Source organism: Lutjanus erythropterus, chromosome 8 (genome assembly GCF_056507025.1).
Source record: "Lutjanus erythropterus isolate fLutEry1 chromosome 8, fLutEry1.hap2, whole genome shotgun sequence".
Classification (NCBI taxonomy): Eukaryota; Metazoa; Chordata; class Actinopteri; order Lutjaniformes; family Lutjanidae; genus Lutjanus; species Lutjanus erythropterus.
In genome coordinates, this window is record NC_139324.1 from 40,838,132 (window position 1) to 40,859,833 (window position 21,702).

At 40.1% G+C, this 21,702-nt stretch overlaps 1 protein-coding gene across 1 annotated transcript in view; it reads right to left on the reverse strand.

Moving 5' to 3' along the window:
- LOC146323343 (fibronectin-like) overlaps positions 1 to 21,702 on the reverse strand; it is a 45,255-nt gene that overhangs the window by 19,011 nt on the left and 4,542 nt on the right. The window contains exons 5-18 of the mRNA XM_084725532.1: positions 21,343 to 21,480; positions 19,808 to 19,966; positions 18,846 to 19,043; positions 18,487 to 18,669; positions 17,626 to 17,802; positions 12,086 to 12,241; positions 11,609 to 11,737; positions 10,650 to 10,793; positions 5,062 to 5,183; positions 4,733 to 4,901; positions 4,314 to 4,499; positions 3,684 to 3,812; positions 3,419 to 3,508; positions 3,133 to 3,327 (exon numbers count right to left, since the gene is read on the reverse strand). Coding sequence (XP_084581658.1) covers positions 3,133 to 3,327; positions 3,419 to 3,508; positions 3,684 to 3,812; positions 4,314 to 4,499; positions 4,733 to 4,901; positions 5,062 to 5,183; positions 10,650 to 10,793; positions 11,609 to 11,737; positions 12,086 to 12,241; positions 17,626 to 17,802; positions 18,487 to 18,669; positions 18,846 to 19,043; positions 19,808 to 19,966; positions 21,343 to 21,480 — 2,175 coding nt within the window. The remainder of the gene's footprint in view (positions 1 to 3,132; positions 3,328 to 3,418; positions 3,509 to 3,683; positions 3,813 to 4,313; positions 4,500 to 4,732; positions 4,902 to 5,061; positions 5,184 to 10,649; positions 10,794 to 11,608; positions 11,738 to 12,085; positions 12,242 to 17,625; positions 17,803 to 18,486; positions 18,670 to 18,845; positions 19,044 to 19,807; positions 19,967 to 21,342; positions 21,481 to 21,702) is intronic.

Sequence of the window (21,702 nt, forward strand, 5' to 3'; positions counted from 1 at the left end):
TGTCTTTCCCTTTCTCTGTCTAGCTCAAGGAAACATGCGTTTGAGAAGATTTATGTCTCTGCTGAATTGGGCTTAATTCCAAGTGTGAATGGTGCATGTTCTCTCATTGGAAACCTCTTACTGTATGCAGCTGTTAGTGATAAAGCTGGTGAATGCATGGAGAAACATGTAATTTATGAGGGAAGAGCCCATAACTTGATGCAATACTAAATGTAAGCTCAGATAAGAGCATGTGGTTTGGACGCTGTAAGGACTATGTTTAGTGCAAGAATATGAGTCACAGTTTTAGTCCTTTACAATGCAACAGTTTTTTACTATAAAACAGACAATGAAATGGAAAACTAATTGGGTCACATTTCAAATATCGGCTCAGGCTTGGAGAGTAATGGATTACATGCAAAATGATTACGTACTTAGGATGCAAAACACAGGTACCTGTATGCCATTATGAAACAGCAGGATAACACTTATAAAATACATTTTAAATACAACAATATATTACCATGTGCAGTGCGCACACATTACCATACTGCTTACAAAACCACTCTAGTCTCAGTGAAACCAGCTAAGCTGACAGTTTCCAGTTAATTTTCTCTTAAAAATGCTTTAACTGGGTGGAAAGTTCAACAGCACAATGACATTTCTGCCTTCAGCGATGAAAATGCTGTCATCTTCCAAGAACTCCTCATCTAATTTTAAGAAACATTTACAGGAACCAACCGCTAATCTTAGCTACACAAACCAACTGCTGATTTTAGCTATGCAGACCAACCGCTAACGTTAGCTACACAGAACAACAACTAACGTAACATTAGCTGCACAGAACAACCGCTACCGTTAACTACACAGACCAACCACTAATCTAAGCTACACAGACCAACTGCTGATTTTAGCTACAGACCAACCGCTAATGTTAGCCACACAGAACAGCAACTAACATTAGCTACATAGACCAACCACTAATCTAAGCTACACAGACCAACTGCTGATTTTAGCTACAGAACAACCGCTAACGTTAGCTACACAGAACAACAACTAACATTAGCTACACAGATCAACCACTAATGTTAAGCCATACAGACCAACCGCTAATGTTAGCTAGCTGGCTGGATTTCTGTGTAGCTAATGTTAGTTGTTGTTCTGTGTAGCTAACATTAGCTTCACAGAAATCCAGCCAGCTAGCTAAGTTAACCTGTCAATACTAATATTACTAGTACTGAAAAATATTTTCTGGCCGTAGGTGGTGATGCATAACATAAAGTAATCAAGTTCTATTACTTTAATAACGTGATACTTGGATTAGGTTACTGCCAATATTTTTAACAGGTAATTAGTAACTTCATCGGAATACATTTTTAAAGTAACCCTCTTTACCATGTATCTGCTAAACAAGGGGTGGAAATAAACTTTAGATGCAGCTTAAAATAATTCCATGACCTCATGGCTGTTTTTATCTTGCAGGAGATTAAAAACATGTTTTAAACAAGCCTTTGATACGTCATTGAATACCTTTGCAAGAACAAACACGGCCAATTTTTCTTTTTGCTTTTATGTTGCAGATCAACAAAACACTCGTTAGTTTATGCATGCATAATTACATCAAGTGTGTAACCATGTTAACAGAAGGTCTCCAAACAAAGCACCAAACCATTACTCTGCTTCAGAATTTGGACAAACTGGATGGCAGAACAGACACAAACATCTTTAATTAGCAAAGAGCTGAAATGAAAAGAACAAAAAGACATATTTGGCACGTGAAGACACATGATGAGATGAGACAATAAGATGGAGAGGGGGAGGAGAGAGAAGAAGAAATAAAAAGTCAACAAGAAAGAGGAGCAGTCTGCGCTGTGCATGAATCATTTGTCATGTATTGGTTTGGTTCAATGCAAGTTTTACAGTTTAAAAATATTACATATCTTATCATGTTAAGACTTGGTCCATTTGTGAAAGTGCTTATCTGCCACACAAGAGGGGGCTTTACTCGTCTCTCCAAAGATGGCAGCACACAGTCTCAACTAGGTCAAGAATCTTTATTTCATCACACAGACTGTACAAACAAGTACACACACACACACAAACACACACATTTTCAACATCTGCTCGACTGGCCCAGCAGCATGTTCGACCTGGCAGACTGAGAAGTTTTACATAACTGCGATCGAGCAGAATAAGAGCACGACAGCTGTGAACTCAATGACTTCATTTTCCATTGGAAAACTCTTCGATTCTAGTATTGGGAATTTAAAAGGTCTACACAAATCACTAAGTAGGTCACGGGAGGACTTGAAGGATGATTCAGGGGGCTGCCCTTAATAAATAAAATTCAGATGAACATACAGCAGAGCAGAGGAGGGCACAGGAGCTAATGATTTTTAGTCACTGCACACAAACACCAGGTGCACGCCCCCAGTTTGGAGAACCAGAGGTGTACCAGTATGGAAGCTAAGCTATGAGCTGCTGTAGACAGGGTCAGCAACAAAAAGAAAAGACCCACATTTCAGTTTAAGCGTACTTTATAAGTAATATATTTTTACTGCTTTACTTTACCATCAGACAGCCTTTTCACACAGGAAACTGCTGGTATACAATCCAAATGTTGCTCTCTCCACACAAACCAAACATCCTTTGGTGAAATTTAAATTTTTACCTTTGAGAACATGAGAGTTGCTGGTCTTCTGCTGTCTCAGTATATTCATTTTTCTGTATTACTGTGTGACCTAAGTAACTCGGCACAATGTTTTTAAAATACTAAGATCACAATAGTACAAAAAAAAAAAAAAAAAATCAGTTTTCTGCAAAGTAAAATTACTGATTTTGCCTATGGAGTTTGTTTGGTTTGGAGAGAGCAATATTTGGCTCACATAACTGCAGTTTCCCATCAGAAAATGTTGGCAAAGTAAAGCACTGAAAATATTACACTTAAACTGATGATGATTTTTTTAGGCCATTGCTTAGCTTCTGTGCTGGTACTCCTCTCTGCACAGGAAGCAAGAATGATTTTAAGGAGGAAAAAGGACCCAAATATAAAGGATTGCTCCTCCAGCAAACCATCAAATTGGTCTAGAAACTTTGTCTGAACCCCCACCCAGACATTAGGTCCCCTTTGACTGACAGATCTCAGTCTCTCACCTGGCAGTGGATCTCCAGCGGTGTTGACCTGCACAAAGATGGGCTCACTCTCCAGGGTGTCCTCCACAGCGTAGATGCTGATGTTGTACAACTTTCCAGGTCGCAGGTCGCTCAGGGTCACGGACGTCGCTGTGTCGGGGAGAGTCAGCTCGGTGCTCTCACCTTCTAATGATGGCGTGTAAACGACACGATAGCCTGCACGGAGGAAGAGACGGCAGAGGCTCAAAATTAGCCACAGAGTAATGAGTGGATTTTGGCTGTGACTGATAATATTATCATAGCATACCAGTGATGGGAGCCAGTGGTTTTTCCCAGCTGATCAAAATGGAAGTTTCTCCCACATCCTCCACTTCGTGCTCAGTGGGAGCATCAGGTGCTGTGGAACAAAGTAGTGCAAGTGTGAGAAGGAAAATGACTTGATTTGTAGTCCCTGGCAAATGTTCATTAAGCTGCCTGCAGGTCAAAGCAATATTGTGTGTGTGTGTGTGTGTGTGCGCGCGTGTGTGTGTGTGTGTGTGCGTGTGCGTGTGCGTGTGTGTGTGCTTACTAACCAGTGGTTTGTGAAGTAGTAAGAATGAGGTTGTCCTCTCCAGCATCTGTAACTTCATAGACATTTACAGTGTACTTCCTCCCAGGTAGAAGGTCATTAATGTTCACTGAGGTAGTTGTACGGGGCAGGTCTGGAAGGAAAAAAATAAATTTTGAATAAACACTTGGTTTTTATAAATCTGAATATTTTAAGCAACTAAATAATCTCTCAGACTGGGCTGAACCAAAAAGGATTAATTTTTAAACTAGCTCAAAAGTCAGATTAAATTTAACCATCTCTTAAAACCTCACTTTTGTTCATGTTTTAGTTATCTAGCAAACAATGTAAGGTTTTGTTAATTTGATAGCGAGCTAGCAAATAATGGAATATTTAATTAACTTTTTGCTAGCTGGCAAACAATACAACATTTTAACTTTTTTTTATCTGACTAGCAAACAATGCAACATTTTATCAACTTTTTTTTTAAATCTAGCTAGTAAACAATGTAGTGTTTTGTTAAAGAATGCAGAGCGGACGAAAGTTTTCAAAACGTTTTCCCCCTTTTACACTGACTAAATTCTAACAGTATGCAAATTCATTTCACCGCTCCATTACAAAGCCCATGTCTGTATATGTGTACATCTGTACTCACCCAGCACCATGGGTTGTCCAGTTCCCTGTCCCTGCTCACTGAGCTCATACTCTACTCTGAAACCAGAAACCGTGTCGGAGGCAGAAACCCAGGAGATGACAAAGCTGCTGGAGGTAATTTCAGTCACAGATTCTGAGGTGTCAACCACAGGCGGAGGCTGGGTGGTCTCGCCTTGTGATGTAGCCACTATAAGAAAAACAGAGATGGAAAATAAGAGAGCTGTCCTACTCGCTGCCTCTGAGATCAGAACTGGCAGCGCTGACAAGGACAATCTGAAAAAGAGCTTTGACGTCTCAGTTTTCAGATCACTGCCTTCAAGAGCCTAAACAGGCTTTCATGGAAAATTTAACCAAATGAACTGATCAGTGTCAATACTGATGGTTAAACACCACTGAGATCCATCAACTCCCACAACTCACGCGATCCATAATTGGTGGTGAAGTCAAAGCGCGTGACTTCTTGGCGTCCAAACCGCAGCACGCTGATCAGCTGACCCTCGTAGGTGATGCCCGGCTTCAGACCGGAGATGGTGTAGGAGTTGAGATGGCCGGGGATCAGCACCTCTCTCCAAGCGCTCTGGGTGTTTTTCTGTAAAATGTGATGAATAGATGTAAATATGTTTTAAAGCGTGCAGAGGGGGACGTAAATGTTCGATAACGTCAACAAAGACTGCTTCAGCGTCAGCGCCGGCTGAAAGATGAGCAAGACGAGGCGTCAATTCTGTGTGACGCTCAATAAGAAAACTCACCACTCTCCATTTGAGGATGTACTGGGTGATGTGAGCAGACGGTGGGGCGTTCCACTGGATAGGGTGGGAGTTGGGCTGGTTTCCAGATTCTGTTATGATCACCTGGACAGGACGGTGACCGCCTGAGAAAGAGACAGAATAAAGACAGAGGGGTGAGCAGAAACAAAACACGGAGAACACACCAGGAGGCTAATTTATGCCCACTTTATATACAAAACGATGTAGCAGTCACTGCCCCAGTACTTCCATGCATCCTTTACGTTGGTATGGAAGCAGTGTTTCCCAAAATGGGTACCAAGGCATACAATTACATAAAAAGTTATGTAACAATTTTTTAAATTTACTAGATCAGATTAAGCACTCCTTTTCCAATACAGAGGCAAATTCTATACCTTTAAATATTCCTTTGAAAACCGAATCTTAACTTTGATATGCAGAAATAAAATCTACGATGGCGACACACTGGCTCTTCAACAGTCAAAGAAATTTCAAAATCTTGCAGTTTTACATAAGCAGACGTTAACAGTGACTCAGTATCAGTGAGTGTGCAGCAGAGTGAGAAGAAACTAACACGTCCCTGTGAGATTCCAGCCCAGATTTCAGTTGGAGGGGAGAAAACTTTGACTCTACTTTCTCTACTCTTTCACCTTCTCTACTTCATCATGTTTTCTAACCTTCCACATTCTCCTGGATACACTTACAGTATTATGCTGGAATTCATTCATACTTTGTTCGTGAATCAGGAGCATTTGCAGAACACTTTACAAAAAAAGGATAAACATAGCAGACTAATTACACAATAAAAACTGTTCACTATCAAATATTTCATCATTTTCTTTGAAAGGTACAGTGTCTCCTTTCATGCCTTGTCTCTAATCTCAAGTCGATTTGGAAACCGCTGCAAACAGCAAACAGCATGAGACCCAGGAGAATTTATTATCAGAACAATCAGCTGGGTTTCATTATCAGAACTGAACAGATGAAAGTAAAAACACTGGATCGAATATCATGGAAATATTCACGTGGCCTCCTGATAGCATCAAAGATATGTCAGTGTTTTATGGACAGCAAGCACCAAAAAAGAAAATGATGCTGAGACAACAAAATTAATGTGTGAGAAAACCACAATATAATAGAGCTGATAACTGAAGATTAAGATTTTTTTGTGCTGGTTAAGCCCCTTTCTGTCTTAGAAACAAGAGTTTTGATCCTTAACTGAACTCCTCAAGTCTGCATGCTGCCAAAAAACGTGCAACAGCTGTCCCTTGTCTTTGCTCGTCTGTTAGTGGATTCTTGGGGAAGCCTACAATGTGTGTGTCTAGTGTCATTACCACATCTGACAGCACACTGGATAAACTTGGGTTCTGTATCGCAAAAAGAAGCTCAAGGTTATCAATCTACCAGTCAACACACAGAATAACACAAGTGGAATATAAAAGGCTCAGCAGGTTCGTAGATACAGAAGAAGAAAAATTACATCAACAGAAGCCCGAAATTGCTGTAACTTTACTGGTTTTCGGAAATGAAAAAAGGCTATCAAGTCATCTTTAATGTAAACAGAAGTCATGTGGCGAGCAGACTCCCGACATGAGCTGCGCTGATAGAAACTGGTAGCTTCTATAAAGAACTGAGGTTTTCTAACCACTTTTCCAAATAGCAGACCTGTAATCAAAGTTTCTGAGCAAGTGGCTCGGTTAACCAGAAGTTGCTAGCAGATATGCAAACCTCAAAAACAATCTGGGACCAATTACTGCCTATTACAGACCCACAGGCCACTGGCCGAGGGTAAGGGTTACCTAGAATCAGATGTGGGACGTGCACGAAGACGGATGCACGCTTCCACTGAATAGACTTCATGTGCACACAAGTCCCCCACCGCCGCACAGTTTTTTCAATACATATCATAACTCTCTGCACTCTGTCTGCACTACTTTTTATGCATCTTACATTTCGTAATTATAGATAGTTATGGACACTGGTTCCACTGTTTTTTCTAAATAACAATAACTTTACATGTTGACTCTTTTTGCAGTACTAATTATATTTGTGCACTTTTATTTTATTGATGCACACTGCTCTATTACACCATCTACACTTTTTACGTTTGGTTTATACTTAATATCCTTATTGATGTACCCTGTTCTGACACTAGTATTTGTATTGTTATTATCTAGACCTGCAGCAATTAATCAATAATTGATTATTGAAAGAATCACAAAATTTGGATAAACTGTTTATCGGGTTGAGCAACTTTTTAAAGAAAAAAAGTCAAAAATTCTCTTATTCTAGCTTCTTAAAAGTGAATATTTTCTGGTGTCTTTACTCTGTCATGACATTACACTTTGGGTTCTGCACAAAACAAGACATTTGAAGACGCCATATTTTCTAATATTTTAAAGTCGATTAATCAAGAAAATAATTAACTGATTAATCCCCAGTGCAGATAATTGTTAGTTGCAGCTATATTATTATTTTTTCTGTTTTATTGAATTGTTAAGTTGTTTTCCTTATTTACTATCCTCTCTTTTCTAATCTCTCCATATCTCTGCTGCTGTGAGACTGAAATTTCACCTACTCAGCTTGTACACACACATGCACATTCACATCCCCCTTTTCTTTGCACTTATAGACACAACATTCACTCTTGATTCAGATGGATGCACAGCACCGTGGTGATAAGAACCACAGTAAAGGGGAGTAATGTTAAGAGTCATCCTAACAATAAGAAATGCCCCCAAGAAGATTAAACTAGACCCCAGACGAGAAGAGATAAACACAGACGTCAGAAAAGAAAACATTTTTTTAGAAGATCTTATCAATGTGTGACTAAAAATCTGAGACTTGTGAAAACCTTTTTTAAAAAAAAAGAAAACTCCCTTGGGTTTTCCATTTTTACCTTTTATGGTGTTTTATGGTGTAAGCCAACTGACTTGGAGTCTGGATTTGCCTCTTGCTGCCCTTAAATCTTTGCATGCTGTATTTTGTATGCCTAAGCACACACACACACACGCACACACACACACAGTTCACAGCTGGTTGCTATTACAGCCACTTACGGCAGAATAGTGCCCTACATTTTGTGTCTCCCGTCAACCTGCTTCACACACAGACGAGCAAACAAGTAACAGTTCAAATGTTCCTTTACGTAAGACTTGTCGAACCTGAAGTCGTGTTTCCATTACCAGATCTTCAGACTCATTTGGAGCTAAACTGACACATTTATGCACACTGTGGGGAGATTTTAAAATGTTCTCATCCTCAAAATAGCAAATGCCACAAAAGCCAATCATATTGTGCATTACTATTTTTACCAAGAATGACGGGAAACGAGAAAGCATACATCCAAAAACGCAACACAAGAGACAAAGAAAGCTGCAGAGAAATAGAAATTGTTTACAGCTACACAGGCGTTGTATCTAACTCTGAGCAATACAGAAAGAAAAGTGCTTGGAAATTTGAACAAACTGCACACTGGGTAGCACAACGTGGTAATGACGAAGGGGGCAGAATGCTAACAAATAAACAATAAAGCCTGCAGCCACACAGAGGCCCTGTTCAGACCTGGTATTAACATGCATCCTGGGTGATCTGATCACAACTGGACAGCTCTAAGTACAGGTGTGAACGCCCCCAGGATGCATTTGAGATCCGATTGCTCAGACCATATTCAAAGGTGGTCTGGGACACACGTGACCACATTCTCTTTTCGTTTTGCAGTGTATACGCACATATTTCCTGGGCCACACTGAAAGAACGCCTTAACTGACATCTTTCCACTCCGTCATTTGGTTAATTATAATGCAAATTAGGTATAGACTCTTTTACCTGCAGTGGATGTTTAACACGCTAGTAACTCCAGACTCCCTAAAAAAATTGTGCTATTTTGTGAGTTGTCGAGTGAGGAGAAACTTTATTAACTTTGTGAAATACTGTGTACAACAAATTCCTAATTATTTTTGCCTTCTAGTAAATTTTGCAAATGTTCTGCATAAAGTTATTTATTTCTTTGTGGAAAAAACATTGTGTGTGTTTGTCCCAGCGGGCTATGGGTAAAAACAACAACACATTTTGCAAATCTGATGTGTTTGTAATTTGCATACAGAGCAGGGAAATAAAACAGCTACAGCAAATTCTTAATTATTTGTGGAAATTCAGCAAACAGTTCACCCCCCACATAAAAATACATATTTTTCCACTGTGCTATTTATCCAGAAAGAGAGTAGTTTCTACTGCAGAATAAAAATGTCATAATTTCTGGAAAGAGACACCATAGTTGAGTTTTTGAAATGTAGTTTTTTGGCACTTTGAACACCACAAGCCGAGCGCCATCTAGTTCCATAATATTGGAGAGAAGGCAGACATCTCCAAAAATTTACGTAGATGAATAAACAGCACTACAGGCCGGGGAAAAAAATAGGTGCTTTTGGTTTGGGGGGTGAACTCTCCTTTTAATGTCTTTCTTTGTCATCTGTGATGTAAAAACATCAAATTTCCACACAGTCAGACAAATAAAAACTGCTTCATTAGTTATAAAATCCTAGCGGACCACAGAGCTTTCCTACTGGGCTGCTGACAGTGCAGGTAAAACATGAGGCTCATGTAGGCTGACAGAGAAGTTCAGTGTAGTGCTGAACAAATAAATGTCCAACTGGGCGGCAGTGGACATTCAGCTGACAAATAGTCCTAGCATTTATTGACATACAGTGCAGGGGAGTGAGATCCAATCACAAGTATTCACTTAAGACATATCTGAAGATGTATTTGTAATGCCAGGTGTGAACTCAGAGCTGTCCACTTGTGATCAGATTACCCAGAATGCATGTTAATTCCAGGCATGAACAGGCTCAGACATGCACAGAAGTCAAGTCAACACTGTCAGAAAGGTTTGTTTTTAAAAAGCTGACATGCAGCAATGTTATCCAGCCAAGTCTGATTTGATGTCGTCAGGAATGAAGTAACTTAACCATCCTGACCAGCATGACTTCGTTCTGAAAGATCCCAGCTAAAGGCTAAAACTGATGTTAAATTTTAAGTGATTGTCTAAATCCACTAAATTGAAAACCATTGTTCAACAGGATTTTAAGGTGTGCTAGGTGTGTGTGTCGGGGGGGGGGGGGGGTATATACATACACACACACACACACGTGCGGTGGTGTTTTGTACAGCTGTGGCAACAGCACAGGGGATGAACCACATGCTAGCAAGAACAAAGGCTCAGAGTGGGGGGTGAATCTGTAAAAGAGGAAATCACACCCCCTCCCATTTCTGTCTGTTTCACATCAAAGTCAACGGCCTCATTTTGGAGGTGACTTAAACACACATTTTGCTCCTGTGAACATTTTGTCCACTCAGTAACCTGCACTACACCCGTTTTCACATGGTCATCTACCTGGATTTCCTTTACAACTTCAACAACTTACTGCAACAGAAATAAATATTAAGGGTGTCACAATTTCAAGGCTAAATCAAAAATTGATTGAATGAGCTTACAATATCAATAATCAAATTGAAAAGAAAGACTGTGATTCTCCTATTATGGCCTGATATACCAAAATCTCTGATCGGTCCAACAATATTTAACATCTTACCGAGGTAGGACTGCTGGGGTTCGCAGCTCAGCTCTCCAATGCCGTTGCCGTAGCAATAGCACTTGTACATGATTCCATGGATGACTTTGTCCCAAGACTCTCCGATCTGATAGAAGGCTCTTGTCTCCGGCTCCTGGCACTGGTCTGAGGGTCACATAAAAACCAAGTAATGCATGAATAGTTTTGGAGCTGCTCCCCTCAAAAATCATTCTATACATGTCAACATCATTGACTGTAAAAACAAAAGATGAAAAATGCCTCTCCTCCAGTTTCACCGGTCAGAAATGGAGCCAAAACTTCACTTTTGGGGAACTGTCATGTTGTCCATCTTTATATATATGTCAATAGTCGGGGCCTGCAGTTGTCATTAATTATCATCCTTTTAAACTAAAAAGGGTGAATATTTCTGTTAGAGAGTGGAAGTGTTGCAACCACATAAATATACAGAATCATCAGACCAAATAGGAATAGTTTAGGTTGCATGGGGAGTGTCTTCTCTTGACCATTTCAGTTCCTTAAACTTCTATAGTGTAAGATCAAAGCTAAGACAAAGAGTTTGGGCCATTAAATCGAATATATTTTAACAAAAATAATAAAAAATGCTCAAAAACACTCCCTTTTAAACAATTAAAAATTCCTTTATTGTCACGGCATGGTCATGTTAGACCATAAAACAAAAAAATTCTGATGGTTTTCTGCATCAACTCTACATCAATAAGTCAAAACATAACCATGTTGTGACAATAAAGGCATTTTAATTATTTTAAAAGAAAGGGCGTTTGATTTTTTTGTGATTTTTGTGCACAGATGTGTGCCTATCCAAAGAGCATCTAAAACACATTTTGAGACCAGGAAGTGGATCCACCCCAACATTTTTTTACATTTTAAAATGTTCCTTTAAGACTTAAGAGGACACAGACAAAATGATGCAGCCTGTAAGGAGTAAACCTGAAACTCACCAATGGCGTCACACTTCCAGCGGCCACGCCCCTGTCCAAAGCAGGTGCAGTTCATCGTGTAACCCTCCTCATGTTGTTTGGTGAAGGTCTGGTTCACCTCATAGGTCAGACCGTCCACAATGCACTGGTCTGCAGGGAACACGCAAACACATGTATATAAAGACACAGACGAGCAAACGAAACATGAAACTTCCTCTCTAAGTACCTCACTGCTTTTGCACATCTGCTCTTCTGAAATCTGTGTGTGTGTCTGTGTGTGATGCAGGTGCAACCAAAGTCCCATAAAGTGCAGGTGTGCAGGCTCACTTTTAAACTTTTGGCAGGTGAGTGATTATATCACACGTGACCTTTCACCTCCTCACTAATAGAACTCTCTCATTATTACCCCATCACACACACAGAAGAAGAAAAAGGTGATTGAGAGCACACACACACACACACACACACACACACACACACACACACACACACACACACCTTTAAGCTGGGAGTAAGCGACACAACTCCATTCTCCACGGCCATTTCCAACACAGGTACATCTCATCATGTGGCCCAGAATGTCGTGCCGTTTGTCCCACTGGTCTCCAACGCGGTACATCACACCTTCGCTGGTCGTACACACCTCTTCATGGGCTGGAACGCACAGAACAAAACCAGTCAGAAATGCAAATACAAATATGTTGATTTAATTTTTCAGAATTATTCAGAAAAACTTGGGGAAAATCAGGAACAAACTCGAACACAAAGTGCACTACAGAATTATTTCCTGGGTGTACACTAGGGCTGCAACTAACAATTATTTTAATCATTGATTAATCTGTTGATAATTTTCTCAGTTTAGTGGTGATATAATGGTTTTATTAAGTTTACTCTCAAAAGAGGACTAAATAAAGCAGAAAATATTCACATTTCAGAAGCTGAGAATCTGAGAATTTGGACATTTATATGAAAAAATGACTCAAAATGACAGTTGACGATTAATTTGATAATTGATCAATCAATTAATTGTTGCAGCTCTACTGTATATATGTATATAACAGTACACAGTTTTATATTTTATTCTACTCCATTCTGAATTTCATGAATTATCTGTAAATATGTTGTATTTTGTGTGCAGCATGAAGGAACTACAACTCTAATTTACCCCGTGCTGTGGAATGATAACAAATGACCTTGATTCCCTGAACTTAAGTTGAAAACACAAACAAAACTACAACACACAAAATAATCAGACACACAGGAATCCATCCAAACAAACGGCAGTGCATAGCAACATAAAAATAAAAACAGACACACACCCGCTATAATAAATGATCTCCCTCGGAGATCACTGATTCTACCCTGCAATTACTTCACAAGGCCGGAGAGGATACAACCACCACAGAACACCTGTGCCCAGTGCCCATAGGAAAGAGGATTAAAAGCCAGAAACAGCTGTCTGTTTCCGTGTGTGTATGAATGACTGTGTGTGTTCACCATATGTCCTCCGCTGATTAAAAGTGTGAGGAGTATTTTATCAGGAAAGATAGAAAGATTGTGAAGGTGGGTGGGACAGGCAGAGACCTGCACCTGTGTTGAGAGAAAGAAACACTTTTATAACGTCTCTATATGGGACCGTGTTTCCTCACTGCATGCCTGGTGTTATAGAGTGCTGCAGGGATGTATTTTTGTAGGCCAACCCCGAAGTTAGCATCACTCTGGTTCCCTCCACAAAAAGCCAAAAGGATTTTTTCTTTGGATTAGTGCAGAATATAAGCTCTCTGGCAGGTAGACTGCAATGCATGCATGCCAGTGAACATGTCTGTATAACTCTCCATAAAGAAAAGACATGAAGGTAGAGATAAAGCCCTTCTACGGACAGGTCCTTCTGTCCCTATCAAATAAACCATAAAGAAAAATAACAACCAGATCTGCTGTCTTGAAGCTCAGTCTGGACTTTTCTATGCCAGACAGAATCTGGACCTGACTGAAGAGCCTTTGGACTTGGTTTGGTGGCTGCGTACCAAGACTGTGGTGGAGGCAGAAATCCAGGGGCTGGAGCTTTTTAGGACAAGGTATGTGAAGTATCTGGGCGGTGGTCTGAGATATGCAATGGCGAGGCCTGGGGCTCAAGATAATTCAGGCATCTTAATGATCAGAATGGTGAAGTACATGTAACCCCCATGATTTTACCTTCCCATTATGTCAAAGACGGTGATGCATTTTTGGTGCAAAAGGTTTGTGATATGCAGCTCAAGTTAATATTCCCCAAAGCCAAAGGGTTTCCTGTGGTCTGGATGTATTTGGCCTCAACCCAATTCTGTTGAGAAACCTACAGTCAATCTGCATTAGCTCTCAACACCGATCACTGCCTCCCGAAGGGAGACTTCAGCTCTTATCATGTAGATGTCCAATCAGTGGTCATAATAAATGTTGTCAGTTAAACCAATGAATCCCTCGGTGCTGCTGTACTGACCAAGAAAAATATCCTCTTCACAGAGCGCTGCCTCCATGTAGCCTGCAGGAGAGCTTGTGACTCCCACACCCATGCTGCTGTATTATCACCACCCTGGCCTAAAGCTAGGGTTGGGTATCGCTTGGATTTTAATGATTCTGAATCCGCTTATCGATCACAGTTCTTAATGTTTCTCGATTATGATTTCTTTGAGTCTCCTCCTGCATTCTTCACAGCTAATTACCTCAGATAAATGTGGTCAGCTGAGCAACTTGGCAACAGCTGAGGAGGTTAACTGAGAATAATGTTAGACTCATGATTTAATGCATTGCATGGGAAGACATGTCTACAGGTGCAGGCAGATATCCAGGTTGATGTGCGGTAGGGGTTTACAGCACGCAATTTAATTTGAAATTAGCGTGAGCGAAAATTGTTGTAGGAATCGATGAGCAGAATCAAAATTAAAAATTCTTGGAACTGATGTCCAGCCCTGCCTATAGCTATTACCTTAATAACGTTCAGTGGCAAAAATACTCATCTAGCAAGTCCCCTGTCTACTCTGAGATGGAGACTAGATATCCAAGCTGAAAGAGCCTGTAGAACAACAGATTTTGCAGCAGAGGAACTCAGTTCTCTCTGTGATTATAGCTGCACTGAGGAATTTATTGCTTCAATTTCACAACATTTACCATTAACACTGACTGGACATCCACATAAAACGTGCTGATGTTTCCCTTTAGGGTAACTGAACCACTGGTTTAATGACTCTGAAAGAAGCTATTTAAAACTTAACTGGCTGTTTGGACATTTCAGCCAACAGCCAAAACAGTTTCCTCCAGGCAAAATAGATTCATAACCACCTGATCGTACGTTAGGACACCCTAACTGAGGTGAGCTTTCTTGGTGCAAAATACAAACTTTGAAGAGGAACTGATATACAAGTAATTATGTTCCTGTTTTTTTTGTTGATCTAATAATGTAAATGGTTCCATTTGCATAATGGAGGTGGACCCTGGGTGTGGGCTCACAGCTGGAGACCGTTGCCCACATGGCAGACACCAGATTAGCCAAACTTTTAGACCATTACAGTTCTTTAAACACCACCATTAACATCTCAAGCCCTGTGTTTGTTTTGACAGTCCCCCATGGAGTCATTAATGTCAATATCAAAGACCTCCTGCTGCTCTGACCGCTGGACCGAGTTTAACACAGACAACACGCTCCGACACTGGCTAAAGGGCATGAAGGACATTTTTTTCCCTTCTTTAAATCTTGACAGGGTGTGTTTTTTAACGACAGGGTGTCGTCCTGAAGGTGGATCCCGGGACTCAAGTACACTGTAAAAAAAAGACAACTGTCCTCACTTGATTTTTAAAAGTCTTAGGTTTTGAAATGAATTAAAGAAGACATCTGATCTTTTGTTGAGACCATTTCCTTTTCCTCTTTAGATAAACTTGAATCTTTGACTTTTATAAACCCTCAAAAAACTGTATTGTAAAAGTTATTCACAGTGAGCTGTGAACCTGTCATTATTTGGATGCCTGAAAATTAAATAGTTGCTATTAAAAATATTAAATTATTAACCACTATTCACTTTCACTTTGATGAGTTTGCTCAATATTTTTTGAAATACAAATTTTTGGGGGGTTTCTAAAACTCAAAAATTCAAGTTTATCTAAAGAAGAAAAGTAAATTATCTCAACAAAACATTTTTGTTGGTAAAACTTTTTCAAAACTTAAAAAAGTTTGAGTTGGGCTAAAAATTCAAAAATCAATTAAAGTTAGTTGCCTTGACATGTTTTCTCATTTTTACAGTGTAAGCCTATAAAGGGATTCTGAAGAAAATTATAGTTTTTAAAACAATATATTATCCCATCACTTTCTGTAATCCATCATTAAAAAAGCACAAGGATTACTGTTCCAGGCTGTCCACAGGAGCTTGTATCAACTCTAAACATCTGTCTGCAGCAGAGGACTTCTCTCTTGACTTCAGAGGAAAGTTCAACAAGTTTAAAATATTTGAACTTGTTAAAGGATTGACTGTCTGTCTTACCACTCTGCAAAAAAGTTTTTATGGTAAAATAAATCCAGTGTTCCATTTATCTTAAAATTCAAAGACTGTTTTATCTCAGGTAAATCCTGCAGATGTTTCCAGTGTGTGCCGTCCAAATTTTACAGCCTGTGGACTAACAGACTGGTCTACTTTGAAGTCTACTTTTATATAAATAGAAGTAAAAAAGGTTTTGTTTAAATTAGAGCTACCTTCCAATTTGCAGATATTGCTTGACAGTGCAGCTACAGCTGACTGCACTTGACCATCTGCACACTAAATTCAAGGCTCACTGTAAACACTAGACATAATTATGTGGTTTTTAAATGATTATTATGCTCATGTAGACAGCAGCACACATTAGCCCTGATACCTGAATAAATCTAGATTTTTATAGTTCATATGAGGATTGTCAGGACACCAGAATTTTAAACTTTGATACCAATACTAGTATTAAAGAGTGATGTTCGCTCTTTTGATACCATGACAAAAAGAAAAAAAGCCCTAAGCACATGAAATAGGAAAAGGACAAAAAATAGGAACCATCACAGCATAGTGCTGGTACAGAAAAAGTCACTGAAGCTGAAGTATCAATACTTTTGACAACCTGAGTTCACACCCTTTGTTTAATGGCACTTTGGTACCATCATTACCATTTCATTACTCCTTTAGACATTAGTGGCGTGTCAATGACCCCCAGCTGTTTCACTGGCCTCAGCCTCTTTTGTTACCCATGGAGACCTAATTGGCACCTAAACAACACAACGACACGTTTCTCACAAGGCTACAGGGACTTCAGTGGGAATTTGGCTGTGCTGTAAATAAAGGTGTTAGAAATGTAAATTAGCTGTCGTCTGTGCCATCAGCCCTGACTCCTCTCCAACATCACTCTCATAATGGCTTCTATGTAAATTAAATAATGTCACCCATCAAATCTTTTCATCATCAAGGAGAGCTCCTAAAATAAAGGACATGTTAACTCAGCTGATTCAGACTGGGCGGAGATACAAACTGATCTATTTAAGACTGGGAGGGACACTGCAATTAGTGGTGCTAATCACGTTAGAGGCCCCCGTGGCTGGGAAAATACCAGGCTGCAGACGCATTTAAAAGCATAGAGCAGAGCTGCAAAGATCTGTCTGATGTTATGGATTAAACATTTACACAACGGTGACATTTGGTCATTATAGTTGTTCATGATCTCAAGTGTCTTATTGGCAATGGTAATAACTGTGCCTCATTGAATATTGTTTCGTGGGGCAGATTGAGGAAATTTAAACTTAAGATAAGAAAACAAATGAGAAAAACAAGACAATAAATAAATTGCAATGGAAAAAAGCACCTTCAGTATCTTAATAATTGTTAATGATTACTCGATTGTTAGCGTTTTCAATTATCGGTACAGGAAAATGCACAAAATTTGCAACCCAACGGTCTTACAAACAAATGTGATGTGATATGTGAACCAATGTGTGTGACAGATTATTTTTTTTTAATGAATTACATTTTTAACAACATCTCACACAGACTTACCAGCCATGGGACAGAACCCAAAACGTTGCTCCACATCGTAGTTTGTTGTGGTGCCGCACCACTTCATGCCGTCTCTGCGTCCCTCTGCGGTGCAGTCAGTGTAGTTTCGGCCATTATAGATGAAGGGGAACTGGCACAAAGCACCGTTAGAATTACCGCCTCGTGTTGCCACCATTACTGTTGAAAGAAAAAACGCAATAACCATATAAATTGGTATCATTTTGAGTTGGCAATATCCAAATCCAAATATAAGTCCCAGTTTTTATGGCAAACGTACATAAGATAAAAGCAGATTTTTAGAGTTTATCAGTAAACCTAAAAAGCCAGTTAGTAAGATAGTTTTTCTTTCTACAGATATTCACTAATTTACCTCACGCTAATGTTACACTTGTTGTGTTCTCTGCTGGCTATTTTTCAAAAATAATCATGTTCATCTGAAAACATAACACTTTTGATAACTCATTGATTTGTTTGACAACTCTGCATTTTAACGTAAACTGTCTGAGCTAACATTAGCTACCCAGACTGACAGGACAAGCTAGTCTACAGCCGTGAAAATGCTAAAGGTGTCAACCTTAAAACTGTTATACATGTGTTTAAAAGTTAAAATGTGAGATTCACTGACTGTTCACTGTTGGACAAATGTCTTATTTTGCACACAAATGACATTACCATGCAAGATTAGCTGCCTTTTTTCCATGCTAGATGCTAGCTAGCATTACGTATCTGAGTGACAACCAGAGATTAGGATTAGCTGGATTGTTTTTTGAGACAAAGACTCTTTTGGACTTTTTGAACAGCAAAAAGACAAAGTCAACTACTAATTTCACTTAAAAATTTCCACACAACTCCCACCCTCACCGTTCTTCTCTGTACAGAAAGAATATTTCTGGTCCGTCTCAAAGTCGGAGGAGGTGGAACACCACAGCTGTCCGTCGCTGCGTCCATCAGAGGTACAGGAGTGGTAGGTCTTCCCCTTGTAGACGAAGGGAAACACACACGGCTGACCGCCAGAGTTTCCACCGTACACTGGAGCTGGTCCATCTGAGAGAAGAAGGCACACAGTTGCATTCACATGTTGGGTTGTTTGCTCCCCAAGTCTTATCATACAACTCATACAGATGAACTTCCAGGTGACAACGTTATTATAAATTAAGCCATCCGTGGACTGTGCATGTCATTTTCAAAGTGTTCGTAGAGACTGAAGGACACCTCCTTACCCCACTGCTCACAGCTGACTCCATTGCCGAGGCAGGTGCAGATCATCCGTTTGGTTCCCTGGTTCTTGATCCAGCGCTGGCCGATGAAGTACGTCAGTCCCGTCTCCGCCCGACAGGGTCCCTCCTGGGGATGCTCAGGCGTGGTGACCGGCTGGTAGACTGCAGGCTGGATGTTAGTGATCACACGAGAGCCGGTGCCTGAAATTTAACAAAGGATTCAGGTCAGAGGCAGCAATAACTTCAACTGACCACATTAAAATTACCAAAATGTAAAATCACTGACACTGATGGAGCTGAAATAACACAGAGGGGTCGGTTTAATTAATTTACATGAGATTAAACAAGCAACTATTACTGGAGCACAGCTCTTTGTCTGACTTCAGCTTAAAGGAGAAATATGTCAGTCCCTAGAGTGCAGTCCAACTAGTAAGTTGGAGCCCTAACAGTATATTAAATATGCCGAATCCCTATTTATTATACTGTCTATACGGTTGAAGTGAGTTGTTTCTCTCTTCCCACTCCTCCCCAGAAAGCTCAAAGCTTTGTCTTTGTCTAGTGCTAAAAAAGCAAACAAATATGGCAATAAATCGTAGTACTGGATCGCAATGCTACTATATGAAATCGACACCCAAGTATCGTGACAGTATCGAATTGGGAGAGTATCAGCCCTATACAAAGAAGACATTTGAGTGTTTTACTGTCCCCTTGTCACAACAGGCATGTGTCTCACACCCAATAATCACTTCAACCACATTTCTCCCACGTTCCATTTCTCTCTCTTCATCTCCCTGTTGCCCGTCAGTCTTTCTCATGAGGTCATGATCATGAGTTACAAGGCTCGTCTTTCTCACTTCAACACTTGGACACTTGGCGCTTCTTATCTCTCCCTCCTCGCAGCATCTGTCTCTGGTATACATTCCTATCTCCACACAGGGAGCAGGAGGGATATTATCATTTCTCACCCAGGCCGGTGGTGTGAAGTGACGCATGTCGCTCGCACTTCCACTCCCCTCTGCCGTTCCCTGTGCACAGACACTGGAGCTGGTGGCCCTGGGCGTCTGTTTTGGTCCAGGTATCTCCAATTCGGTAGGAGGACAGAGTATCCTGGTCGTTACAGCGATCTAGGAAGGAAGTTAATGAGAGGAATTAATTAGAAATAGATGGAAACTGTGAGTCAGTAAATGTGGCCATTTTGGTGCAAACTTTGAGGTGGAAAACATGGTGCAACCTTCATGTTAATGTGGAGAATGCATGTGTAAAAGTCTACAGTGACTCCGTGGGGAATGATTCCTCCTGGCCACCAGCTGCTTCCATGTTTGTACTTTGTTATCATGCATGTACTCAACAAGTTGTCAACAATTTATTGATTACCTCCTTTGCAAAATTGTCAAAGGCCACCCTGAAGTCTTGCATGTGACAACAACAGGGAATAACATTCATTTGCATCTGTTACATCAGCCATCATCATTAAGGATGCAAGTAATGGGTCCAATTGGAAACACAACTGGTAAACATTTTCTCCACAGCCCGTTAAAATCCCCCAACAAATCACAAGCTACACTTAAGTTCTGCCAGTAAGGCTAGAGACTGTATGTGTGTGGCATGCAATGAGGATTAAGCTGATATGAGTGTTGACACGTGACATGTTCAAAAACAGCAGCATTTCAGCACCGATTAGTTTAATTTTCTGTTGCATGGTTTGTAATGACTCACTTTTCCATGTTTGTTTCTGAACAAAAGGGATAGCTCGGATTATTTGAAGGTGTATGAGGTACTTATCCATAGTCAGTGTATTAGCTAAAGTAGATGGCGGTCGACACACCCCAAATTTGAAAAAGCAGTAGGAGTACCAGTGTCGGAAGCTAAACAATATACTGCAGTGGACAGGGTCAGCAGCAAAACATATTTAAGCAACTTAAAAAAAATCTGTTTAAGTGTATGTTTAATTTAGACCATTTTTACGTCTTTACCCTGCCATGAGACAGCCTTTTCTGATGGGAAAATGCTGTTTTCTCAGTCAAATATCACTTTTTCCTCGCTCAACCAAACTCCATTTACAAAAACAGTAATTTTACCTTGCAGTACACAGGAATTGCCAATCTACTGCTGCCTTGATTTGTTAGAATGGCTTTGTGATTATGTGACTTCTGTGTTTTAAAAGGGTACTTCAGACTCACCGAAGTCACACAATAACACAAACAAACTAGCAGACTGTGGCAACGGTAGACCAGAAACTCCTGTTTTCTGCAAGGTAAAATTACTGATTTTTCCCATGGACTTTGGTTGTATTGGAGAAAACATTATATAACATTGGTTTCCCATTGGAAAAGGCTGTTTGACAGCAAGGCAAATCCATGAAAATATTCCAAATATAGCATACACATAAACTAATTTTGTAGATTGGCCGTCCATGCTTGTACCCCTGATTTAGGGTAAAAAGTAAATCTAGAAAAATATGGGGAGATGAAAAGACAGAGAGAAATAAAGGGTTTCTTACTTCTGGAGGTGCATGTGATGCGTCCACTTCCCTCTCCCAGACAGGTGCAGTCCACCACCATCCATCCCTGGTACGGCTTCTCCCATGTCTCCCCAACAACGTAGGATGTTCCAGCTGAGTTGTCATAGCAACGCTCAGCTGCAGGAAACAAAAGAAATTCACTTATCAAACATTCTGCACAAAACACAGAAAAAATATATCCTAAAATAATGTTCATTCATTCATTAACTGACTAGAAAAACACTGAGAATGAATAATACAAAATAATACTAATTATAATCCCAAATTTTCTTGCAATTAATTCAGCCAGTTTTCCAACCAGGTGAATATATGGTCATGTGTTGGTCAGTGGTCACCTGA